At 43.0% G+C, this 27,903-nt stretch overlaps 1 protein-coding gene across 1 annotated transcript in view; it reads right to left on the reverse strand.

Annotated features, from left to right (window-relative positions):
- PLCL1 (phospholipase C like 1 (inactive)) overlaps positions 1-27,903 on the reverse strand; it is a 140,988-nt gene that overhangs the window by 27,619 nt on the left and 85,466 nt on the right. The window contains exon 2 of the mRNA XM_059727223.1: positions 1,218-3,689. Coding sequence (XP_059583206.1) covers positions 1,218-3,638 — 2,421 coding nt within the window. The 5' untranslated portion in view covers positions 3,639-3,689. The remainder of the gene's footprint in view (positions 1-1,217; positions 3,690-27,903) is intronic.

Here is a 27,903-nt window from a genome sequence, read left to right on the forward strand (position 1 = left end):
CAGGCCCCGGCAGGATGTTATGATTATGGAGGGGTTTAAACCCACACCCCAGCCTGTACAGTCCCCAGCCTAGGAATGCCTGGGGGGGGAGGGGGAAGCAGCCCTCACCAAACTGTTGCTCACTGATCAAGGGGCAGGAGTGTGGCCAGATCCCACCCCCTCCCCCCTACCGCTAGCACTCTGAGGCAAAAGGGGGGGGGGGGTGGAAGGAGGACTGCTTGTATGGACTGAATGCAACTGTTGATGATACAGAGCTTTTCAATCTCCCTCTCCTTACTTCTTCATCTTGTCTGCAGCAAAATGACAGGGATAACATTAATTGCAAACCAAGTCATTTTTCACACCTCTCTCTGTCCCCTGTTAAACACTGACAGCAAGCCAGCAAGGAGCTTATCAAAACAAAAAGTTTATCAGCCCATCAAGAAAACAAAGTCTCTCTCATTAGTTCAAGCCCTTCCTAAACAGCTTTTTGCAAAGCATTTTTAAGGAAGAATGGAGAGACATTACCAGCTGACCTATTGATTAGGTTCAAAAAGCCCTAAGCAGACACTGCTCTGTCTGCCTTTGTTCCAGTAAAATTGGGGACACACACACATAGACACCTCTCAGCATTAGCTAAAATGGAGGTGGTGTGACCATGAACAGATGCCAGCTGGGGTCCATGCCACTGAGGTCCATGCTGTGGGAGAGGAGAGGAAGGAAGGGATCCCTGCTTGAGCAGCAAGCAGACACTGCTGTGCCTGCAGTCTCCACCTCCTTCTCAGCCAGCTGGAGTTCCAGCTAGAGAGGAGAGGCTTGGGGTCAGCCCTGCTCTCTGGAACAGACAGCCTCACCCAGGGCTGAAAAACATGCTGGGATGCTGGGGGACTCTGATTTAACTTAAACTAGGAAGGGGTCTGGGACAGAAGTTCCATAAACCTGTTTGACCCAAATCAGTTAAGTCTGATACTATATTCAACCAGGTTTATCTTAAACATTTGGCTATTTTGAAACTGGTTTCTGTGCACTGAACTTTTGTTCTGTTACAGGTTTAAACCAGTTTCTGATCACTTAAAGTGGTTTATGTGTAACTTCTGTCCCTAGCCCAAGGGTTAGATGCTGCGTTAACTAGGCAAGTAAGATACAGAAGCATATCCATTTACTTTAAAGGCATTACACTAAGATCACAATGCTGCAAGTGTTCAGAACAAAGCAATTTTGAAGTAAAATTCTCTTACCTGCATATTTTCCCTCATGTCAGTCGCTTCTCGTAATGGATGCACTGCTAGTTTAAAGATGTCATCAATAGTCTTAAGGCCTGTGTTCCTCAGCATGGTATACTCTCTTGCTTTTTTTCCTATTCTCACGGACAGGCTACGCTTTTGTGCCTTTCCTCCTCCGCTTCGATTAGTTATTGCAATGTGAACAAAAAGTGTAACATGTTCCATGATATCTCCAACAAAAGAGCGCAAGGGTATATGCCGATATCCTGGCTGTAAACATTCAAGTGGTATAGTATACTGACCTATAAACTCATCACCAATATAGTCATCGTCCAAAACAACAAAACGGATCATAGCGAGTTCTGGCAGATTTATTTGGAACTCAAAACTTTCATCAAAAATAGGATTATCACTGTTTTGCTGAACAGTTTTAGTTCTTTGTTCAGTACAGTCTGCCGGAATTCCATGTATTTCTATGCAAACATATGGGTCTATGACATCCCCTTTTGCACAAGCTCCCTTGGGTTTTGGAAAGTTCTGTCCACTGATAATTTTCACGTGTAGAACTTGGGGAGAGACCCCTGGAAGAATGCCCTTTGTATTTGCACTGAAATAAGACACTTCATCACGCATAACAGAAGGTCTAAGGACATATCCACATCCTCCATTCTGGAGAAACCAGCCAGTATGTAGATCCATCATGGGTCCTGGTGTCTGGTAGTTCATTGTCACAATCTGGCAACCACAATTCCAAAAATCCTGAGGATTTAAGTTACTGGAATCTATCCTCATAGCACTTGGATATACCCTCGATAAAAGCTTTTTGTTGTAATTGACAAAGTCTTCTGGATACTCATTTGCAACTCTGTTGGCTTCTGCCTCGCTAAAAGAGCAGATTTCCCAATAATTTTGACTTTTCATAGATGTCTCAAAATCTTTGTACCGGACAGATTTGCACAAGGATACCAAATCAGAGAGTTCCCTGCAGAGCCAGATCAACCTTGGTGCACTACTGTAGTCTTCAGACATCCTTCGAGATATTTCAGCCTCTTCATCTTCATCAGTTACTTCTCCTTCTAATATATCCTCATCAGGGGGAAGCTTCTTCCCTTTCACAATGATCTTCATTTTCAGTTTCTCTGGTGATGGGAGGTAGGTTTCTGATGGTGAAGGTGCTTCTGTGTACAATTTGTTTCCAAATATCCTCTTCATGTGTTGAACCATTACCTTCTGTTGTTGTACTGAACAGTGATTACCCAAGCAGAGAATGAGAGGGTATTCTGAAGAAATGAAAGCTAGTTTGTTTATTACTTCAATAACACTTCGAAAGGCAAGTGGTGATGTCATGTTATTATGATTACAGATGATGGGCTCATTATCTGGACCATCACAAACATCAAGTTCAATACTTCTACAGCTCATCTTTAAAGCCCTAACATAACCATTAATATCAGCAGGTCCTCTGAGCTGGTCTTCTATTAGATATGTATTGTGAGATGCATTGATATAGTAATGTGATAAAGGCTGGGTCATGTCTTGGACAACTTTTTTGTGTTCAGGGTCAAAAATGTCACATTCTGGGGATAACAAATACTGAGTAAATCCATCAATAGCAAGAAATCCTTTCAACCGTCCTTCCTGAGAAAGCTCATATCTGCGGATAATATCTAGACACATTTCTTCTGTGATATGTGTTACTCCTTGCTCAGCTTCTAAAAACAGCATGAGGTCATTGGCATCTAAATATTCCTTGTTTTTTGATATCTGCACTAGTAAGAAATACACCTCAGGTCTTGTGCAAAGTTCACTGAATGCTTCACAAAATTCCTCTTTAGTTACTCGAGTTGTGAGTTTTTCTTTACTTCTCTGGATTTCCTTAAATTTTAACCGGATCTTTGATTCCTTTAGAGTGGGATTAAGCTGTTTTATTAACTCTACAGATGTATCTTCCAACATTATACCATTGCCATCAACATCTGCAGTATCAAATACAGTTTTTAACCACACAAACCGAGGGGTATTATGGCTGCTTTCCATCAAATCCAGAGGTTGTTTGCTACGTGAAACCAAGTAACGCAAACCTGACACCCAAATATTGGCCACATCAGCTGAATTGGCAACCAGGTCTAGAGATTCATAGTTCTCCCCATGAATTATAGAGAGAGCACAGTCCTCAGAAATCTGGTCTGCAAGTCCATTGTTCCTGAACGTTTCAGTGTTTTTCCCTGGTCTGATCTCTTTTATAGCAGAGATATCAAGCTTAGCTTTGTCAAGATCTTTCTTGGAAGGTTCCCACCGAAGAGCTTGCAAGTCAGGGTCTAAAGTGAAAAAACGATTATAAATCCGGGAATTTGGACGAACTTTCTTCAGTTCACAGCCAGCCTGCATAAAGCTGATACAGTCACTAGCACTGCTTATCTTCTTCTCTGATGGCATGCTGCTGAAGGACACAGTTTTCTTTCTTCCACATTTTTGGTTTGAAGGATCCTATGAAATAGAATAAAGAAGCATTTTTTAGCCATTTAATATATATAAATAGATAAAACACTTAATTGAATGTCAAAACTCAGCATATTATGTCTTTCCATAACTCATCACTCTACTAAGCTAGAAACTATAATGATATAGGGCCCTAGTTGATTGCAACAACTAGTTTTCTGAACAAATAACATTTCTCACCAGTGACAATGGCAGGTGATTTCATGGACACTTGTGATGCAGCGTGGGAAAAGCTGAACTTGGGAGGGTTGTGCGAGCAGGCAAGAGCTTGAGAATTATATAATTAAGCAGAGGGGTTGCTATAAGGGTCCAGGAAGTCTAGGAGAATTCTTACAGGCTTTGGCAGGAAAAAGCCTGCAGCAGCCTCAAGGTGCAGGTGTGAGTGGGCATGAAATAGCGCACGGTGTTCTTTGGGTAGATGAGAAAGCCTGAGTGTTTGTGGGAAGGATGGCCTTACCCTCTTTTTGACTGTCTTCTCAACCCCACCCCCCATTTTAAGCACTACTGTAGCCTCAAGAAAGCAAAGAGCAGGAGCCAAACCCTTCAAAATATATCCCCAAAGTTATGAGTTTATTTTATAGAAATATCAACCATGGATTTAGGTTGTGATGTGACTTTTTAACTCCCTTGTACTCCTCTGCCAAAACGTGTGTGATAATTTTGATTGAAATGTCAACATTTATTGCACACAAAAATGTATGCTCTCCCTAGCTGGGAAGGCTGCCAAACATTTCATATTATATTACTATCTTGACTCTCTTCCCTTCTGCTTGCCCATCTGACCCTCATTTTTTACTCCTGTCCTACGGCTGCAAGATGAAGCTGGAAAATTAACAATGAGCATCCAAGTTGTACAATGAATATTCCCTATGTACAAAATATTCAAATGATATATGAGAGTTGCAAAAATAGTGTTCTATTATTTGGTGAAGTAAATATATTTAGAATCTTTTAGTTTTAAAAAAATAATAGATTTTCACACATTCAAAATGTTGCACAAATAAATTATTTCATTCTAATCTCTTTGTATAATTGCCATCAGCTACACACACACAAGTATCCAGGTTGGGGCCATATTGATCTAGAGGCAAAAGAAAACAGAATTCATAGTAGAGGTGATATCTTTTATCAGACCAACTAGATTTTTGCAAAAAAAAAAAATCTTTAATTGCAAGCTTTCAGGCAGAAACACCCTTCATCAGGCATAGCAGAAAAGATCGTAAAAATTCCCATAGGTAGAAATGAAAGTTCATATTTCATAGGAGAGTTAAAGGTGTGCTAAAATTGCCTGTTTGGAATAGTTCATTTTATACAGGTTAGGCTCAGAGAAAAGTTGGAATAGTCTGCCTTCTGATCTTCGGAGGTGCGAGCCATGATTTTTAAATGGTTTGTATACTGTTTCAATTAATGTCAGAAGAACTCACATTCAAATATTTCCCAAGTTGTGTTCATGGGAAAAGTACAAACTTTTTTAATTCCAAAAAGCTTGATGAAAATGAACATCAGAATCACATATCTTTCTGTTTTTTTGGGGTGATGAAAATAACCCTATGGGGGCTATTGAGGGCATTTTAAAGGGAATTATCATTTTCATTAAGTTTCTGTGCTTTCATATTTGAAAGCAACTGCTGCGTTTTAGCTAGTGTCATATAAGCAACATAATAATTGTGCAACACTAGTGTGTTATCTCTACAGAAGACTTTTTCATGTCTGCTGATCTGTTCAATCAATTCACGTTTAATCCACAGGATTAATTGTGTAAAATGAATATGAAGTGGATGTTATTGAAACTGATGTGATTATCTTAATTGGGATTAACAATTAATCACTCTGATCTACAGTATAATACTGTGAAGAGAAAACTATGCAATTTGTAAGTGTAAACTGATCCAAGACTGAGCTTATAAACTGCCCCAAGTGTTCTTCATTAGGTCACCATCATATCAGATTCTTGGAATAGTTTCAAAATTAAAGCTGCCAAATTTGTTTGTAATGTAGATTTACTAGAAAGTTTTCATTCATAATGATCAAAAACATATTTATGCAAGCTTTGCAAACATTTCATGCTTAAAAAATGTGCCCTTAAATTATTTCAACTATATCTTTATTAAATCTAAATTAAAGGACAGACTTTCTTCTAAAAACATATGTCTATCTACCTCCCTTTCTCAAAAGAATTGAATTCACACTACTCAGCTAGTGCTTGAATACATTAAGTGAAGGACACTTAAGTGAACCATCCATTTTCTTATTCTATAATTTGCTTATTTAAAACAAAACAACATTTACTAACAGATCTGCCTGCTTCCAGCCCAAAGATTCTCTGGAAAAAAACAGATTTTTTTTTCAGCCAGATGAATAAACACATTTAAAAGAAACGTTAGACAAAAATAGAAACAACCCATCTCCTGAGAATGACCTGCCAGAATATGGCCTCGCCTCTGGCCCCGTACCACATCTCTAACGAGGCAGTTAAGGATTCTGTTGGTACAGGACAGCTAAGTCTCACTCTCTCAGCAATTAGGAAATGGTTTAATGCAAAGCTATATTGTAGCTTCCTAAATTACACCTAGTACCTATCCACCCTACTTCTCACAGACATTGGCCAGTACCAGGGGGCTTAATATCATCTTTCTCTCACTGGATCTCCTATACTGAGCTTAGCTCAAATGAACCCATGAACTAAAGCCAATGTCATTAGAATCTTACTTTATATTTTTAATTAATCCAATTTTTAGATTTTATCCTTACAACAGAAGATATGAAACTAAAATTACTTCTATGCTTCACTCTCTCTACTAGCCATACTTTATATTCTAGGTCACTTTTCACTCCAAAATAGGAATGGTCACAACTGCCTAACAAACTAAAAAGTTGCCAAGATTTTACATGAACCCTAGCAATCTCGCTTTCTTGTGCCAAATGCCAAAGGTATTTATACCGCAGACTATCTGAAAACTCTCCAGTGTGTTCTACACAGGAACAAATCTTCTCTTTTCTTAATCCAAAACACACACACGATTAGAAAGCACAATGTGCCGATACACTTTAAACCAGCAAGAATCAGTGGAACTTCATCCAAGACGCCAGGCAAGGTAAAATAGATTTACAAAGTAATAACTGACATCGGACTTCGAGTCATGCCGAGGTATTTGAACGGATAACGTTTAGTTCATTATTGCAAAGAAAGAAGGAAAAGGAAAGAAAGAAAAAACTGCCTAATCAGAAACCCTCATAAACCCAGGATAAACAGTGTCGCCCTCTTGACAACCTTCCTCACATTAGCCTGGAGGATTTAAGCTTCAAGCTGGCCACCGGCTTCATTTTAAACATTGTGCTAGATTACTCCCTGACAGTCATTTCACTCTTCAGTTCCCAGCTCCAGGTAAATTTAAGTGTAACCTGGGCAGTACTCCAAAATGTACCCCCTCTCCAATTGAAGGGATCAAAGCAGGTGCACAAGCACTGTGGGAGGTGTAGGGGCTCTCCTCCCCCTATAGAGCAGAGCCAGACCACCACTGGGGACTTAACCATATACCTTTTAATGAGGGAACAATACTGGGAACATAACAGGCATAATCAGGGGGTATAGTGGACACTACAATGTCCCAAGGGGGCAGGGCAGGATTCAACAAAGGTTAGACACTTACAATCATTGGCAAAAGACAGGGTTAACAAAATATAAAACACAAACAGCAGAGCAAACAATATTGGTTGGGGAAATATAAAAAGGCACAAAATACAAAATGTCAAAGGACAAAGAAATATAGGGCCTGGGTACCTGGAGGGGGAGAAAGGTGGAAAACACAATGGCTCCTTTCAAGAGGAATGGCAATGGCAAGAGGAATTTCTCCATGTTAGCTCACTCACCCCAAGTCACCAAAACTGGGACTTGAACTCAGATCTCCCATGTGGTAGGCAGGAACGCTGCCAAACAGCCACCAGTGCTGGCACTGCTCCAAACTGCAAGGGGTCTTGACCTTCGTGGAGCCCCAGCCTCACGTCAAGCTGCCTGGTCTCTGATTGGAGGAGCTGGAAGCAGAGCTGGGACCCCCTCAGGTCGCTGCTCAGATCCTCCTGCTGGCCACAGCCTCTCGTAGGGGATCCTGGAGCCCAGCAGGAAGCCTCTCCTGCCGGCCACCCGCCGTGCTGCTGAGGGTCCAACTGCTGCCTGCAGGTCCTGCTCCTTCAGGCTCTTCTGGGGCAACTGCTCCCGTCCTGCTGGCCCAGCTCTTGCTAGCTCTTTGAAGCTCCTTCCTCATAGTCCCTCGCTGGTCTCCCCCGGAGTCACGTGTGCTGCCCCTTTTATCCCCCTCCAGGTGACCCACGGGGCCAATCAGGGGACATGAGGGGTGAATCTCTGGGCCTGATTGGTGAGGAAAGGGAATCCCAAGTCCTCCAATCATCTTTTGCCCTTTCAAAACCCCTGGGCTAGATCACTGCCAGCTAGCCCGTCACATCAGTTTCACCCTCATGTGCACAAGGCCCACTGTCCTGTTTAAACACATGTGATGGGCTATGAAGTGGAGCAGCTGTACAGAAAGATCTGTCCATCCATCAGAGGCTGCAAAAGGGTGTCTCTATCAGGTCTCCATAAGCTAGCGTGGAGACGGCCAGGAGAAGCAGGTTAAAGGAGCTATTACAGGTTCTCTGACAGCACAACACAGACGAAAGGCACAGAGAAGCCACAGCCTGGAGGGCAAATCCTGAACCCTAATTCAGAGACAAAATTCATCCCCAAAGGCCTGCCCACTCTCTCCATATAAAACCTGATCACTCTGGCTGTATGCAGTGAAATGAATCCTGTTGGAGTACAGAAACTGCTTATCTTAACCAAATTTTCTGTAGAAGCTCTGTGCCTCTTGGTGTAACAAAGAACTCCTGAAGAGTCATTTCTTTGCACCAGCGTCAGCTATTGTTCTACAGAGAGCTCACTGAGTCAAAGTTGACCTGTTTTCACATAGGTCAATGATAATTCCAGTTTTACCGTTTCAACCATAACAGCAGCATCAGGTTTCTGTACACAGCAGTGCACAGCTTCTTAAAAGAATGTTTTCTTAGCCCCAGGCACATATTGCCTTCAAATGTTCTCCCATTATAAACAAAAACCACCCCAAATCCCTCAAGGATTTCAAGCCTCCATTTTTCTTGCTGTAAGCGTAACACAAAGCTGGGAAGAATCAAGTCTCTTTCCTCTGAGTATAAACAGATCTCTGCTACTGGGTTCAGGTTGGCTTGTTATCTCCCTCATGCATGGCAAACCACAGTAAACCTGACATGCACTTTAGAAGGGATAGGAAACTATACCTTCCTTCACAGTATTGGCTACTGACAGAAGAAAAAAAAAGATTTGAGTGTCCAAAGATCTGATCCAGCAGATCAGTTGTTAGTGTACCATGTACAAACAATCCTGAATATCAACCTATTAGTAATATTAGTTACAGAGGTGCACCAATACCTCAGTCCCATATCAGATCAGCACCGATATAGGGAAAATTGAAAGCATCAGAAATCGGCTTTTTTTGGCTGATGAAGCTGATAATGTGACCAATAAATGTCCCGTGCATGCGCACAGCCACAGCATGCATGGGGCCAGCAGCACAGCCCAGCAGCTTAGAGACCAGCATCTGGCTGGTAAGTCTGTTGTGGGGGAAAAGAGGGGCAGATCGAGGCTCCCACAGTGAGGGAGAGAATGGGGCTGGGCAGGTGCTGCTCAGTCAGGGTGGGGTGGGGCTAAGGACAGAGCCACAAGTGGCTCAACGGGGGGGCACGGAGGGAGGAAGCTCCCACCCCTGCGCACACCCCAGGAGAACATGGGGGGCACGTGCCCCCAGATCTACACACGGGGCAAGAGCAGGCTGCCCCTGTGGGCTGAGGCTGGGGGCTGCGCCAGGCTCTTCCTAGCGGGGGCTGGGCCAGGCTGTGCTGTGCTCAGAGTGTGCTGCACTCAGGGTGCATGGCAGCAGCACTGGGAGGGGGCTACAGAGTGGGTACAGTGAATGTTGGGGTGACTGCAACCCCACCCCCTGTACCCTCCTCCCAGCACCACTGCTGCCTGCCCTGAGCACAGCCCCCCAAATGAGCCACTCGCAGCTCCATCCTACACCCTGCCCTACCCTGACATGGGTCTCCAAGCTGCCCGGCTGCATATCAGAATCAGCCGGTATCAGCCAATATGGCTCCTTAAAAATTAGGCATCAGTATCAGCCCAAAAATTCTCTAATTGGTGCACCCCTAATTAGTTATTTTTTAATGAACGAATCCCACATCATTTGATGTCTACTCTGCTCTGGCTCATGTGTCTTATGAGGGTTTGTCTCCATGCTACACACTTAGGCTAAGTACAGACAGCCAAAAAGCCCAAGACTGAATCGATTGAATCTTTGCAGGTTAGTCCAAGTTGTGCAGATTGGACCAATAAGCAAGTGAACAGACATTCACTTTTGATTCCAGAAATACATCTAGATGCCTGCAGTGGCCCAGGCCAGAAGCCGGGGGGTGGTAGAGCACACTTCCCTGTTCACTGGAGCAGCCAGCTTAGGTCAAGGCTAACCCACCCACTCTGCAATTGTGGCAGTCTGCAGGGGAGGTGCAAAGTTCTCTGGGATGCTGGGGGTCTGTGAGTTAACTTGAATCTGGAGGGGCTCTGGGACAGAAGTTCAATAAACTCATTTAACCTAAATCAGTTAAATCTGATATAAAATCCATCCCAGTTTATCTTAAAACAGTTCAGACAGTTTGAAAGTGGTTTATGTGCACTGAACTTCTGTTGTGCTACAGATTTGAACCAGTTTCTGAACACTTATACTAGTTATGTGTAATTTTTGTCCCTAACCTTAAAGATTAGGAACCAAATCACCAGGTATAAACTAGCCTACAAACACTGTTGATTTTGAATAATGAAAAACTCCATATATACGTTCAGATTCATCTTTACTTTAGCTTTTTCTAAAAGAAATGTGAACCATATATACATGTATATTTTACATTGTAAGTCCTTCCATGCAAGACATGGAAGGAATATCAGTATATAAAATACAAGTTAGGAATAGTGAGTAGTTGTAATTAGTCTGTGTATAGAAGATGTGGGAGAACTAAGAAAAACTATGTATTCACAAGAGGAAAGAGAAATGCTTTCAAAAGTGCCACTGTTTTTCAAAAGTGTCCACAAATTTGCATTCCTCAGTTTTTGGTTTGGGACCAATATGTCCCAATATGTCCCAATTTTCAGAGGCAAAGAGTGATACCCAGCAGAAGTCAATGGGAGCTGCAGGTGCTAAAAACTGTTGGAAAAAATACAGGGCATAGGCATCTCCCAAGCTGAGTTCCATAGATTATATCTCAAATCGGGGGGGGGGGGGGGGGGGTGTTAATTCTGGTCCATACCATGTGCTACCACTCTGACTGGGTCATGTATAACTGCTTACTTCCAAATGAAATAATGGCTTATGGCAGTATGATTCATCCATAACATTTTTTATTTATAAAATGGTATCTTGTCCCTTTTTGATTTGTCTCTATGGTGTTCTCCCTTGTTGACTTTCCTTAGCAAAGTTTGCTGTTTTCCATTCTGTATGGAATCTAGAGTGTAACTTGACCCCCACACCCCCCTTGATTTTCTTTTTATAAAATCCTTAACTATCATTCTTCCAAAGTCCTCAACATTTGTTTTAAAATGTACCTCTCTGTGGAATGTTTTTTCTTATTATTAATTTCATTAAAAGTGGTGACGCACAGCTCTATCACTGAAATCACCCAGAGGGACAACACTGCTCCTAGAATTTGCCTTACATCTCAGGCCCCTGTTAGACATACAGGTAAAGGTGCAATGGCATCTAATGCATGATCCACACATTTGCACCTCCTGCCATGCCACACACGCATGGCAGGAAGCATGATTGTGGGATTGAGCATTAGATCCCATCAAACCTTATTGCCAGTGAAGGTGGAGCCTGATCCCAGGCTCTCCCTGCACTGGCAAGAAGCAAGCTCCCAGAACTGGGATCCCCCTCAGGTTAGGGGCTCCAAGCCATGGGGGATGTCTCATGCACCCCCAGCACTGGGGGACAACAGCAGCCACAGTCTCCAAGACTCAGGGGTTGATTCATAGATTGTAGAGTCGGAAGGGACCACAATGGAGCATCATGTCCAACCCCCTGCCCCTGGCAGGAAAGAGGACTGAGGTCAGATGACCCCAGCCAGGTGACTATCAAGCCTCATATTGAAGACCTCCAAGTTAGGTGATAATACTACCTTTCTTGGAAGCCCATTCCAGATTCTGGCCACCCTTACTGTAAAAAATGTCTTCCTAATATCTAACCTAAATCTACTCTCCACTAGTTTGCACCCATATTCCTAGTTACTCCCTGGGGCACTCTGGTAAATAGCGCTTCATGAATTCCCTGGTGTCCTCCCTTGATAAACTTATAGGTGGCTACAAGGTCTCCCCTCAGATGCCTCTTATGAAGGCTGAAGAGATCCAGCTCTCTCAACCTCCCCTTGTAGGGTCTTTCACGGAGGCCACTAATCATGTGAGTGGCCCTCCTCTGAACCCTCTCCAGATTCTGCATGTCCCTCTTGAAGTGTGGTGCCCAAAACTGGACACAGTACTCCAACTGCGACCTGACCAGTGTCACATAGAAGGGGAGCATCACCTCCCTTGATCTGTTGGTCATGCATCTGCTAATACACAAGGTGCAACTGGCCTTGTTGACGGCCTCATTACACTTCTGGCTCATGTTCATCTTCGAGTCATCTATGACTCCAAGATCTCTCTCAGCCACTGAGCTGCTGAGGAGGTCATCTCCCAACCTATAGGTGTGTTGGTACATGAAACCCAAAGGCCTGGAGGATTGTGGCAGCTTTGACTCCCCCAGACCCAGGGGTTTCACACACCCCTGAGGCCAGGAGATTATGCCTGTCATGATTGCCCAGCTCTGGGTTTTTCACACTGGGCACTGTGCACCTCTGCAGCTGAGAACCCCATCAACTGACAGGGCAACTAGCTACAGGGGAGACCCTGCTATGCATAAAAAGGAAAGCTCAGTAGCAACCAGCTATAAAATTAGTACACATGTTTGAGGTCTAATGTCATAGCTGGTTGGAGCTTTTTATGGTGTAATAGCTACTCTGCTGGTCTTAAGGTAACTGCTCAATTAAACAATTAATTGCACAATACCTGTAACACGTAGCGGGGGCCTCAGTAAGAGCAGTAGCTACTAGCAAGAAGGGCTCAATCATTGTGAATTCATAATACCAGCCCAGAAGTGACAACCCTCCCAGGTACTCCATCCCTTAAGTAAAGGAGTAGAGGCTGAGCTACATCCCTAACTTGAAGTTCAGTGCAGGGCTGAAAAAAGAGCAGTTTTTAAGAGGTGGGAAGTTCTGTTAAGTAACTGAATCCATCCCCATGTCATGGCAGGGTTTCAAAAGAAATACATTTCATTGATTCAGCTTTGTAGCACCCCTGTGAACACTGTCAATGTTTTATGTAGAAAAACTGAGGAACATGAATTAGATGATTTGTTTATCAGAGCTGGGATTTAGAGTGCTTCCCAGGCCTGTATACTACCAAGTAAACAATAATATCCTAAGGCCTTAAGTGCAAGCACTTCAACATATATTTAACTTTAAGCATATGAATCAAGGTCAAAGGTCCACCTGAGCCAAAAACCCATTGGTCTACTGTTGTTAATGTTCATCAGTTTCTGTAGCCAGGAGCCAAGGAGTGTTTTGGCCACAAAAGACACCTACTACAAGGAGTGATGAGGCTAGTGTCACATTCAGCCTCCTTTGATTTCTCAGCCCAAGAAACCAAGTAACCATTTACAGCTGGGTCAACTGGAACCAGCTTTTGGCATGAGTCAAGAGCAGGGCTCAAACTTACACTTCCAGAGTCAGAGCAAAATGCCTTTCCTGCTCTGTCATCATGCCAAAAAAGTCACATGAATAGTCTCACTGAATTCAGCTGACGTTAAGCTCACCTGTATTCACAGGATTAAAGCCTTACTAATTATCTCTATAGAAAAATGTTTCATATTTCAGAGATCAGCAAGCTCCCAAAATTGTCAAGATTATCTTACTGAATGAGTGGGTCTTCCTTCTAAGAAGTACAGGATATGTAAACATTGTCATCAACAGCTATGGGAAACTCGACCCCACCAACCTAATCTCTGACCAAGCTATATTTTTGCTGTTTAAATCAAAGAGCTAATCAAAACAATTGCATGGGGCTCAAAACTAACAAAACCAAGTTTCCCCCAGCCTCACCCACCAAACTGATAGAACACAAATTATCCAGTTTCAAGTCAAGAACTTAGAGCAGTAACAATAACCACACAGTAAACCTACACGAGACTCTCAAAATTCATATGCTGTTAGAGAGCATAAAATTTATCTAAAATATCAACAATAATAGAACTTCCCTTAAAGGGAAGATTCCCTTAAAGAGCTTTCTTTAAAGGGAGGATTCCATTAGAGAAAAACAAAAGAGCAAAGTCACCACACTACACAGGACACAGCTAAAGCCCTATGAAAGCTGTAGGACCTCTGTGAAGAGATCAGAAAGTTATTGCTAAATGCAGAAAGCTCAACTTAGTAAGTGCAGTTAAGACAGCGGTCAGCAAATGCACTGATTTCTCTCAGGTCATGCACATCATAATGGGATATCATGGGAAAACTCCAGTTGTTCCAAGAAAAGAGAAGCTCAAATGACATGATGAACAGACAAATCTGTCCTAAACCAGGAAACTTGACCCTGGTCCCACTCCAAGGCAGTTGCACCGGGGGAGATGGGGAGTTTCTTCTCAGGACAGCTGTTCATTTGTACACAGTTGCCTCAAGGCAGTCAACTCCCAGTTTTTGCCTTGAAGTCCTCTATCCTGAGGCAACTCTTATCCACTAGACCAGTGGCTTTTAATTAGAGAGCTACAGAAGTCCCAAACATGGGGTACAAAGGCAGATATGGGCAGTGGACCAGCCACCCACAAACACCCCCATAACACTAGGCAGTGTCACATTTAGACCACATTCCCTGGTTGAGAATAACTGTTATGCTGCCTCAATTTACTTCAGTGGTTCTCAACTCTGCATGCTTCTGTCTATGTTGGGTTATCTGATAAACCTAAAGCAGGAAGAAGCAGAGGCATAGCTAATGTGTTTCATGCCCTGGGCAAAACTCCCCTGTGCTCCTGGAGGAGGCAGGGGGGGAGGAAGGTGGTCTTGTATGCCCTGGGGATCTCTGCACCTGGCTCCTCCAGCCAGAAGGCACAAAGTAGTGCTTCAGTTTGTGGGAGCCGAGGGCGGTCTAAGGCTATGGCCAGTAGCCCAGACCGTCAGGTGGGGTTTTTTCACAACGGAGTAGAGTTAGGCACAGAAGCGTATTGGTTGTATAACAAAAGCTTTACTTACACTGCCAATGGTCACAGTGCAGGAAGGAAACTTGCTTGAGTTACAGTTGCGCACAAACAAACAGAAGTGAGATCTCTTGTCGAACCGAACCAAGATGAGTCATCGATGTATGACTCCACACGCTCAACACGGGGGTATGTCAAATTTTCCACTATGACGGGGAGTAGTTAGAAGCTGATCAGGCCCCTATGTCCTCCTCCAAGACACACGCGGAGTTTGCTAGGCTCCACAGCACACTTAGAGTTCCCCACGAGATGGTTGTGGAGTCCTCCAACTTGGGTGGAAACTGCTCTAACCCTTTATACGGCTAGCGAGCCAATTGCTAGCCGCCACGTAGGAATAATTTAGAATTGACCAATAGTGGGACGCTAATTTGCATACGTGTGGCGGGAACTCTTTTGCACCGGGGTTTTCTCTCTGCAGCTGAGAAATCCACCGTGCAAAGAAAGCTCCATGTGGCGGGAAAATTCCAATGTGCCGAGGCACTAAAAATCATTGGGTTATGACACAGTTGATCCTGGTTCCTCTGGCCAGGCAGTGCGAGGGGTTGCAGCTAGAGCAAGCCCTCTTGCCACAGCCCTTCCTTGTCCAACCCCACAAGCTCATCCTGGAAACAGAGGGGTACAGGACAGTCCCATGTGCCTGGTGTCCCTCTGTTTTCATGAGAAGCATGTGAGGCAGACTGAGAAGGGCTATGTGAAGAACAAGTGCTTCATCTGCAGCTACTTCCCAATCTGGCTTTTCAGAAGGCATGCCGGGCAGTCCCACTTGGCCACAGTGGCACTTGTGCCGCAGTATGACTTGAAGGGTCTTATGGCACCCCAGTTGAGAACCACTGGTCTAAAGCATGCCTGCAAGAGGACCACAAGGGAGGTTGTCTGTGTGACAGCAGGGAAGTTGTGGAGGGGAGGCTAGTCATGGGATCAAAAAGACTGAAAAAAACAACAGTACTAAAACCAAGCTATCCCTTAAAATAATAAATAATTAATGTCAAAACAGGCCACAATTAGTTGCTCGTATATAACTTTTGAAATTTAAAATTGGAACCTGTAGTTTTATACCCTGAACCCAAACCATAGTTTTCAGAGAACCTCCCAGGGTGGATTATTTCTTACACTTTTTCAGTTTTCACTATAGTCTCAGTTACTAAAATGAATCAGTGGGCCAAACTTCCTGTAATCTTTTTTACCAAAGTTGTCAAATATTGTTGCAGGGTTTTATAAGAGTTAACTACTATGCTAAATGAGTGGGATTGTAGTAGGGGTGTGTGAAGCGGGCCCTATTCAATTCGGATTCAGATTCGGCCCGAATCAGGCACAGTGATTCAATTAGTTGATTCAGATCACTGTCCCTTATTTGATTCAGCTGAATCCAAATCTGAAGATTCGATGCTGATTTAGAGAATCACGATTCAAACATAGACACAGCTTTAAATGTTTTTTTCTACATACCTCGAGGTAGCAGCACGGCTTGTGAATGCTGTGATGCTGAGGCAGATAGAGCGTCCCATGGGAGTGTGGGAGGGGCCACCACATATTCAACGGCAAACCCAGAAGTGGACCAGGGAGCGCGCAGGGCCCCCACCCATGCCCTCCCATCTCGGCAATTGGCTGCAGGTGAACCCCGGGTGCCCCCGCCTCCCCCCCCCAGGCCCAGGAGGCACCAGTCATTGAGCCAGGGGGGCACGGAGGGGAGGTCCTGCATGCTCCCCGGGTGGACCCAGAAGTGGACTTGTTCCACTGCACCTGGAAGTGCTTCTGGTCTACTTCTGAGCCTGCTGCTGAGCACACTGGGGAGCCCCCCACACTCCTGTGGGATACTCCATGTGCCCCAACATCACAGCATTCACTAGCCGCCTGCTACCTTGAGGTATGTAGAAAAAACATTTAATGCCATGTCTATGTCCAAATTGCTGAATCTCTCCGAATCAATTCAAAGGGTTCCAATTTAATTTGGAGAAATTAACGGGTCCTCTGCTTTGATTCGGATTAGGAGATTCGGCTGAATCAAGCCGAATCTCCGCCAAATTGAATCAGGGATCGAAGTTTCATACAGCCCTAAATTGTAGCACAGAAGTTAAGGTACTTCACTACAAATTTAACCCTTGCTCTGTACCTATGCCAAAGGTCACCCTGTCTGACCCAGCTGTGAAGTGCCTGGATAAAGGGTTACTTCCAAATACAGGGGATAGAATTCAATGGCTTGAGGGGCCTCTTTTAGGCCTATGTTCCTACCTACTTTAATCATCTGTAAGGTATGCTCTGAAGGACTGTCCAGAGAATTTATCAGCTTATGAAAAGAGAACTTAATGTGAAACACCAAATACAGCCCTCATTACTGTACTGTACTATAGTATACAGAGGCAAGACTCCTGCTTATTTCGAAGACTTTCCTGAGAACAGACTGAATAAAAATGGTGAGATTTGATCCAAAATTCAACATATTAGTTCTTGAAAGTTCAAAAACACTCTTGTTCAGAATAGTTTACCAGATAACTTCATATCTTGTTAACCTTGATGCCTTGATAAGCAAGCGAAGAGCATCAGGAAGGCAGATAACTATGAAATGCCTTTGGAAATCTGTCTCTAACTTATTTAGGTGACCAACGATGCAGGTGGGCATTAGTGAAGTTTTAGAAGTACCTGGGTGCCTGCTTCCCATAAATTAGCTAACATAATTGTTCATACAGTTCCACACAGATTCCCTGCCAAATTTTCTATTCATGAGAAAACAATTACAAGGAGATCTTAGACATATAGAAGAGAAAAGGAGTACAAGGAATATTATCTAGAATTGTAATAAGATCAGCATTTACAGTGCCCTTCTCAGGAGACCCAGAGAACAGATAGGAGAAGAGAAGGAGAGAGACAGACAGGAAAGAGTGTCACCATGAGCTGTAATAATAGCTTTGCACTGAGCCACTCATCAAAAGGAAAGAAAAGTGTCGTTCTTCTGAATGGCCACCCTGAGGGGACAAAAAAAAAAAAAGCAGGCAAAATGAAGACAATGGCTTAACAATTCTGAAACACTGAATAGTCCTCCTTTGGAGAAGTTCAATGGGAGGCAAGATTATAATGACTTCTCTGCTTGCCTCTTCCTCAGCAGCACTCAAAAGCTCTTCGAATATCAGAGTACTGGAGTTCAGGGTGGACAGAAAAGACAGGAGAAAAATTCTTGAGAAAAATGTTTGAAGCAAGCTCATCTACTAAAGGAATATTGTTTTTATTGCTAATATTTTCAAACTTCCTCAGTTTTACATTGCAAGATTAGAAATACTTCAGGATAAATGATAGCAAAGAAAAAAACATTTCCTGGAAATAGGATTTAAATAATGCAAACTGCTTTATTCTCCTGGGTGCTGCAATAGTAAAGGTACTCATTTAGACTCAATACTACAATCATATCTGGAAAACAGGAGTCAAGGAGATTCACAGATGAATAAGCATGTACCCATTAATTTGATGCTTGTAAAAATCATATCACCTAGGGCCTAATTCTGCCACCCTTATTTATGTGGAATAACACTTCATTCTGCAAGCAAATCTCACTGATCCTCGCAGGGATCTTTGCTAGACAAGTTACTGTTTAGCGGGTGCACCTACACATGTCAATACAGCATGTTTGCACATGACACCTTAAATGGCACACACAGATGCTCATGGCACCTTCATAGCACACGTAAATGCTCAAACTGCTGCCGTCTAGGGCGCATGTGCAGACACTGTGCCTGGGATTGCAGCAGTTTGAGCTGGGGAGGAGCAGCCACAGGCTGGCAGGGGGTACAGGGGGTCAGCCCCAGGCTCCAGGAGGTGGCATCAGAGCTGGAAGGGGCATGAGAGTGCCCCAGTGCGCAGATCCCTTTGGTTAGACAGCAGGCGGGGTCTGGACCCCCTGTTGCCTGGGCTGACCAGGCACAACATGCACCCAGGTCAGTGTTTAAATGTGCGTTTAGGTACAGTTACATTTGCTGCCATAAGACAGTAGTGTCCCTGACAATAGTATCTTACAGTGGCAAAAATTAGTTTGCTATGGTCTAATAGCATCACACATGTAGACTGTGACACTTTACACCACAGCAAATTAGTCTACTGAGCAGTTAAGCACGTGTAGATGTACCCAGTATGTGTAAAAGGTGGTATAGTCTAACCAATCTATATAACTTGGATAATGAATCATCCGATAGTGATCTAGTGAGGAGACAAACTTCCCTACATGAGCAGTCTCTCATAACCTACCCTTATACATTCACAGCAAATGACCCATGTGATAGAGAGGACTTTGCACAGTTTCTCTTTTGCTTACACTAAAGAATCAAGCCTATTTCGTGTCTAGTATCAGAGTTCCTAGGAATCACATTTAATTAAAATTATAGTTATAGGCTTTTAGTTTGGAGGGTAGGAGGCAAAATGCATGTGTTACTCACACAGGCCAAGTGAATTGGCTGGGACAGGGAGCTCAGATAAAGCAGAATTTGCCAAACCCAACCAATGCCAAGCTGTGGTACAGCAAATTTGTAGAGATTTTGGAGCACAGGAGTCACAGAGGGATAGATTCAGCAGTCTTTCTGCAACCTTCAGTCCAAGGCAATTATCTTCCTCAAATCCCTACTGCTCACACAGCTGTTATGCCCAGGCAGTGTAGGCATTAAGTGCTACAGGGAACCATCAGGGTACTCTTCCTCCTTAGGTTAAGTTCTCCTGAAAACTCCACACAGTAGAAAGTCTCCTATTGCATCAGTTCTCCTCTAGTGAAAAACATGCCTCCAATTACCTCTTAATGCCCCACCTAAATCCTATATTAAACCTAAGTACTCTGCCTGCTTTTAGCATATAATGCTAAAAAGTCTTTGAGAACCAGCTTTCAGGATATCCTCTTAATGACTGGAGTACAAGAAATGGACCAAATGGATCTAGGTGTTTAAACAGAATGTGAAGTAGAGAAAGACAGGGTCATTTGTATTCTGCAAGTGTTCATGGAAAAGCAGTAATGGAAAGCCCTGCAACTGGCCCAAAAAGCTCTACACTAGGGGTGTTCTTTCTGTCATAACTAGGTCTTTATTCTGATTGATACAAAAAAGAAAAGGGACCATAATTCAAAGCACTAAACACCCAAGCATAAATCAAGATATTCATTAGCAACTAACCCCAAAACAGCCACACACACACACACACACACACACACCCTCCCGCTTCAGATCCCTTATCCTCCAGTGAAGACCTAAACCCTGTCAAAACCCAAGCTTTTTAGAGCCTTATACTCCAAAATTAACACCTTATATTCTATTTGGAAAAAAGCAGGAAGCCAGGATAGCTCACAGGGCTGAAATGATATGCACTGGAGCACTGCATAATACGCTGGATTTTGTAGTAGCTGAAGTTTGATTCAATTCAAGATGTAAGTAAGCTCCAGGTAGAGAACAACACAGTGGCCCAGACTACAGTCAACGAAGGCCTGGATCACAGAAGCAAGATCTGTATCTGAAACAGGATCTCCTGAACAGGCAATCTAGTAAGAAGTTGTTTTGACCACCGCTACTAGAATGCAATATAACATCTATTGAAGGAGAAACCTAATCTGAATAGTATTCATGAATCTGGATAAGGGAATGTTCCCTAAAGCTTGGTGCCCTTAATTCTTCTGAGAGATTTACATTCTAGCATTGCAAGGAACATAAATTTATTTTATTAATGTACCAAGTTCACAAATCTAATCTGAATGAACAGCTGGGTTTTTCTTCCTCTAGGCATAATAAACGGTACATGTTTTGAAATATGTAGCCCTTTTATTTAATGAATATCTATTTGCTTTGTATACAGGCAGAGAGAAAAAGCAGAGAGTATTTAAAGCTCAACAGCCAGGATTTTCAACAGACAAAACAATGATCCAAGATATAGGAGATGAAAAACCCAAAGATATCAAGGTTTCAGAGTCATCCTGATGGCACAGCGTGCTATGAGTTTGGGACTCGAAAAGAAATAAAGTCTGGCTCTAAATGTAAGGTACTGCTAGAATACACAGTGCTTATTCACTTAAACAGTAACAACATAACTGGAACCTCTGTAATAAAGGCTACTTTGGGAAGAAAAAAAATGAGTACTTGAATAACAGCACATTTCAATACAACTGTGCTGTACAACTTTATTGTTTTTTCCAATGCTAACCAGAGATCCAAAAAGTGTGCACAGTGAACATAAGGGCACATCATGGTGGTGCCCTAAGAGGAAAGAACTGAGAAATTTCCTACCATCATTGTTTGTAATGAGCTTTGAAAGTAGTTTGCTACATTAATGTGGAGGGTATGCCTACTCTGGTGTCATTCCAGCCCACAATGATATATCCAAACCAATTGTTAAAGCAGCTAGCTCAGGAACTGCTAGCAGGCTAGCCACAATAATATGGAAATGAACACAGGCTAACTGTCCAAGTGTTTATCCAGCTTCACAGCTTGTGATTAGTTCTGTAATACTACAGCAAGAGCCAGATGACTTACTCATGCCATCATCATTATCATATGGCATCATTCCATTCCAACAGTAATTCAGGAAGATGTTAAAGAGCCACAAAAATCAAAAACATTTTTTCACACAGCTGCTATGCTCAGGCAGTGTAGGCATTAAGTGCTACAGGGAACCATCAGTGCATCCTTCCTCCTTAGCTCAACTTCTCCTGAAAACTCCATACAATAGAAAGTATCAACAACAATCACTGCATGCCTAGTTTGGAATATTCCCCTCCCAACTAGATCAGCACACTGTTCTTGATGGTACTCCTTCCAGATCAGCTAGACACTTTTAAATTAGAAGGACCAAATAAGAGTTTTAAAAGAGCTGGCTAAGAAACTTTTGGATCATAAATACTGATTTTCATACAGGTCTTAAGTAGCTGGGGAAAGTCTAGAAGAGTGTGCAAACAAATCTTGTATTTAAAAGGGGTACGCAGGATTAGCCTGGAAGTTATGGCTTGTCAGCCTAGCATAGATACCAGACAAAATAATGGGATGGCCAATACATCCATTATTAAAAAAGATTGGTAATGGCAACCAACATGCATTTATAGGAGACAGAACTTGCCAAACTGGCTACTTTTTAATGAGATTACAAATTTGGTTGATTAATATACAGAGACTTTTGTAAAATATTTGACTTTTACTGCATGGTATTTTAATTAAGAAATTGCCTATCCACTCTGCATAAGGACATTTGGGAAAGTTAATCCAAGTTAACTAACAGTATGAATTTAAAGTAGATTAAATGGAATAGCATCCAAAGTAAATTAATCCACATTAACAGTTCATTCATAATAATTTTCCAAAGCATGCCTATGTAAACAAGCACTAAAAGAGAGTCAAGTGGGTGACAGTCACAGTCTACTAAAACCTATCTAAAGAACAGAAATGTAATAGATGGCTCTTCAGACAAAGATATAACAAGATCCAATGGTTGAAGTTTAAAACGAGACATGTTAAGGCCAAAATACAAGTCACTTTTTCTTTTCTTTTCTTTTTTTCAACAGTGATGGTACTTAATCATACAATTTAGTGAAGAACCGTGGTGCATTCTGCATTGCTGGAAATCTTTAAATCAGAACTATATGTTTTTCTAAAAGATATACTTGAGTTCAAACAGGAAATCAATCAAGGAAACCCAACAGGGTATGTTAAATGTACGAGGTCAGACTAAATCATAATGGTCTCTTTTGGATTTATATTAAGTAAGTGTTCTAATATTTTCAGATTAAACTATTAAATATGATTGTGTGTCCTGTGCTTTGGCATCATGATACCATTGTTTCCAGTTGGTCCTCAAATAATAAAGAGAGTTTAATTTCATTCAGACTCTTACCACAATCCCCCATGAGTATAGTATGAAATTCAATGAACCACCCAAACCCCAATGTCTTAATCATATTATTTTTAAAGTCCTTTTTAATAACTCATTTACTCATTAGTCTTTTTTATGATGAGTCATATCATGTCTGGTCCTTAAACTTACCAATGAAATATCAAAAACTAACCAAAAATTAAACCAAAGTGTTCCTACAACTAAGATGTTACTGGAAACTGAAGAGCCATAAATTACTGATTCAATTTTCAGTAGAGAATAAAGAGAAAAAATAGATAAATATTTCTGCAAGAAGCTGTAGATGCTTTCATTTCTCTATAATGCATGTGAGAAGTAAAATCTGGTCCCAAGCTTGGTGCTTAAAGGTCCCAGACTTCCATCAGAAAAAAATAAAACTTCTAGCATATCTGACAGCCTTAGGCATAAAAAAATTCTTAAGTTGTTTTATCAAGTTGGGAAAGTGTCCTGGAGATGTAGCAGGGGTGTAGGTTGTAGCCGTGTTGGTCTAAGGACATAGGCAGACAAGGTTCCTTGGGTGAATTTGATATCTTTTATTAGACCAACCCAAATGGTTGGAGAATAGTTATTAAGCAAGCTTTCAGGTTCAAAAACCCTTCATCAGGCTAAGGAAGTTTCAGCAGTTGGTGTGTGCTCTTCCTGGACGGAATGAAAAGTAAAGAAGCCAGGGGCTGGGCTGGGGAGTCAGTTGCCAGGCAGATTATAATGTATCAAAAATCCAATGTCTATGTTTAGTCCATGATCTCTAGTATCCAGGAGGTTGATGAAATGGAGCTCATAGGCTCACCTCTGGGAAGTGTTGTGTAATTTTCCCTTGAGGATCAGGACTGAGAGGTTGGAGAGAGAGTGGCCCTCCTGTGAGAAATGTGCCCCCACCGGTAATTGGGTATTTCTGTCTTTGATGGATTTCCAGTGTGCGTTCATTCTGGTGCGCAGTTGTTGTTTGGTCTCTCCTACATATCTTCCATCAGGGCATTTGGTGCATTGGATGAGGTATATTACATTTCTGGAGGTGCAGCTGTAAGATGCAGGGATGCTGATGGCTCTGTTGTGGGGTGTAGTAATAGTGGGGGTGGTGGAGATGTGTTGGCAGGTTTTGCATTTCTTGTCCTGGCACGGTCTGGATCCTTTTGGTGTGTTCTGGGCTTGAGGAAGTTTGCTTCTGGTGATGAGGTTGGCAAGGTTCAGTGCTTGTTTGAAGGCTAGGGATGGGTGGCTCTGGGAAGATCTTTTTAAGAATAGGGTCTCTTTCTAGTATGGGTTGCAATTTTTCCATACAGATTCAAGGGAGGGGTGATACATCATAACCACCGGTGTGCGATTTGTGGGGGCTTTCTTCTGTACTGCAGCAGAGATGTAGGAGCTTTTACAGCTGGGTGATGCAGAGTCTTCAGAGTAGCACATGTAGCATCTTCATTGAAACACAGACTCCCTACCTCAGTTATTTGAGAATCCAAATATTGCCAAATCCAGGTTGAAGCTGGAAACCATAAAATGATTGGGTGTGTGGTGTTGTGGGGGTTTTTTTACCCGAAGCAACTGTCATGACAGGCTGTAAGTTTTCCTATTCCATTCTTCCATCACATACTGTTGGTAAGATTTATACTAATTCTTTCCAGTGAGAGAAGATAGATTCATTTATTTATTTGCTATCCTTCCCAAAGAAGCTAATAGCAGCTTATAATAAGAGAACAGAATAGCTTATAAAACAGGAGGAAGTATAAAAACAGAAACCCACTAAACAAACCTGCCCAAACACCTGGGCAAATGGGAAGGCCTCATAAAGTTTACTTTTGCAGTATCTCCCCTAAATAAACTGTTTAATCACCTGTTACATGTTCTGTGCTTTCAATGCAATCCAACTCACCCACAATTTCCACTTCTGGGTTTCTGTCCTTGCTTAGGACAATATGCTATGTTACAGTTGCATATAAACTTGTGCTTGCTGCTTATAACCATAATATAAAGAATAAAAAAGGAGACCGGAAGCAGTTGTATGTAAATTTTAAAAAAATGCTGCTATAACTTGACAAAAGGATCAGTGACTAGCAACCTTAAGCCTAATGTACAAATAGAACAATTTTGCTTAGTGATAGCATAACACGTTGAATTTTCCACCTAAATTCAGAAACCCTGTACTGCCTTGTAACAGTGAGATGAGTGTTCAAGTCAACTGCAGTATCTCCCCAAGTTATAGGTGAATCTAGTAAGTGAGCAAGTATGATGTTGAGATCTTATCATAATTGTCTGGCAGTGGAGGTACACTGATACATCGGATCAGTACCGATATAAAGAAAATTTGCCTCCAGCTGGTCAGTCCATTGTGGTAGAAGGAGTGGGGGGGAGGGGCAGATTAATGCCCTCCCCCACCATGGTGAGGGAAGGGGCAGGGGCAGGGGAAGGTGTTGCCTGCATAGGGCGGGCATGGCGGGGGAGGGGGAAGCAGCTCCCACTGCTGCTTGCACCCCGGGAGGGCAGGGGGGTGGGGCATGTGCCCCCAAATCTGGGCAGGGCGGGGTGGGGCAGAGGCCATGGCTGTGCAGGGCTCTTCTCAGCTGGGCTGGGTTTGGAGCAGGCACCAGTGGCACTAGGAGGATGCTGCATTCACCCCAAATTTTGCCACAGCTCAGCTGCCAGTGCTGCCACTGCCAGCTGCCTGGCACTACCCCAGCTCTTCCTGGAGCATGGGTGGAGGCAGGGCGTTCAGCTGGAGCAGCGCCGGGTGGTGGTGGCGGTGGCACTGGGAGCGAAGCTGTGGCAAAATTTGGGGTGAATGCAGCATCTTCCCAGCACCGCCAGTGCCCTCTCTGAGCCCAGCCCCCACCAAGAAGGGCCCCGTGCAGCCCCAGTTGCAGCCTGCCCTACACAGATCGGGAGGGCACACATCCCCCAAATGCCTTCCCGGGGTGCAAGCAGCAGCAGGAGCTTCCCCCCTACCACAAGCTGCTATTCTTCCCCCCACCACCCTGCCTGGGCAGCACTTGCCCCTGCCCCCTCCTGCACCACGAGGGGTGTTGATCTGCTCCCCCCTGCCACACTCCTTCCACCACACTAGACTTACCAACTGGAGGCAGCTGTACTAGAAATCAGACCGGTATCAGCCGATATGCCTCCTTAAATATCTGCTATCGGTATGGCCCCCCCAAATCTCTATCAGCGCATCCCTATCTGGCAGTGTTCATAGGACCTATGAGTTCATTAAATTATGAGTGAGCTTTGCAGATCATCCCAAGTGAATGCTAGTAAACCTTTATATATCATTTGCACTGGTCTTAAAAAAGATAAATCTGTTTTAGTTTATAATTCCACAAATGCAATTGCACTGTGGTTATGCCTTTTGATAAATAATTGATATGCAACTGACAAGGGACATAAAAGGCAAGAAAAAGGGATTCTACAAGTATGTAAAAAGTAAGACAACAACCAAAGAAATCATTGGTCCCATATAGAATGCAGAAGGCAATCTAGTTACAGATGATGCAGAGAAGGCTGGAGTATTTAATGCCTTTTTTAATTCAGCCTTCACAAATACGGGCTGCTACTAGATAATGAGTGCAGTTGGCAGCAAAGATAGGAGAGGAGACAAACAGCCTACAGTAGTACAAAAAGAGGTTAAGGATTACTTAGAGAAGCTGGATGCTTTTGAGTTGACAGGGCCAGATGGAATATACCCTTAGGGTACTGAAAAACATGGCTAAGGTAATTTTCAGAGTCATTAGCTTTTTGAAAACTTATGGAGGTTGGGTGAGGTTCTGGATGATTGGAAAAGGGCAAATATAGCACCCATCTTGAAAAAGGGAAGAAAAAGGATCCAGAGAATTACAGACCAGTCAGCCTGACCTTGATGCCTACAAAAATCATGGAGCAGGTCCTCAAGGAATCGATTGTGAAGCACCTAGAGGTGAACAGGGGGTCCCTATACACAAGCAATGAGACTGCCCCAATGCATTGGAATTACAGCCCATTGGAGCACACTCAATTAACTAAGTCTGCTGAAGTGTGGTAATTACCGTGCTCCAGCAGCCTCCAGCATCTCATATGTATCAGTGTCACCACATTTAAAAATGACAGTGGGAGCGCTTTATCTAAAGTTCATTTGAGGAGCTTTAGATAAAGCACCACTGCCACCATTTTGAAGCTCAAGGATGCTGATACATGAGATGCTCCAGGTGCTTTAATTAGAGTGGCTCTTGGAGCTGCTCTAATTAAAGCAGACCTTCCTCCCCAAACACACACTCCCAAAGCACATGTATAAATGCCCAAGGTAATCAGAAAAAGCCAGTAGGGATTCACCAAGAGCAAGTCATGCCTAACCAATCTGATTTTCTTCTATGATAAGGTGACAGGCTCTCTGGATGCGGGGAGAGCAGTGGATGTGATGCACCTTGACTCTAGCAAGGCTTTTGACACCATCTCTAATGTAATTCTTGCCAACAAGCTAAGGAAATACAGAGTAGGTCAAAGTAGTGTAACATGGATACATAACTGTTTAGGCTATAGTGCTCAACAAGTAGTCATCAATGGCTCAGTAACTAGTTGGGAGGAGTCTCAAATGGGATTCCAAAGTGGTCGGTCCTCAGTTCAATATTTTTTGTTAATCATTTGGATGATGGGATTAAATGCACCCTTAGCAAACTTAAGAATGACACCAAACTGGGTGAAGTTGCAGACATTCTGGAGGGCAGGGCCAGAATACAAAACAACCTGGACAGACTGGAGAAATGGTCCACAATCAGTCAAATGAAATTCAACAAGGACAAGTACAAAGTCCTATGCTTGGGAAGGAATAATTGCACATACAAATACAAACTGGGGAATGACTGGCTAGGCTGCAGTACTGCAGAGAAGAACCTGGGAATTACAGTGGACCATGAACAGTGGACCAGGAACTTTCTGACTATCAGAGTGGTCAAGCACTGGAACAGGCTATTTAG

This window comes from Alligator mississippiensis, chromosome 4, assembly GCF_030867095.1.
Source record: "Alligator mississippiensis isolate rAllMis1 chromosome 4, rAllMis1, whole genome shotgun sequence".
NCBI classification, from domain to species: domain Eukaryota; kingdom Metazoa; phylum Chordata; order Crocodylia; family Alligatoridae; genus Alligator; species Alligator mississippiensis.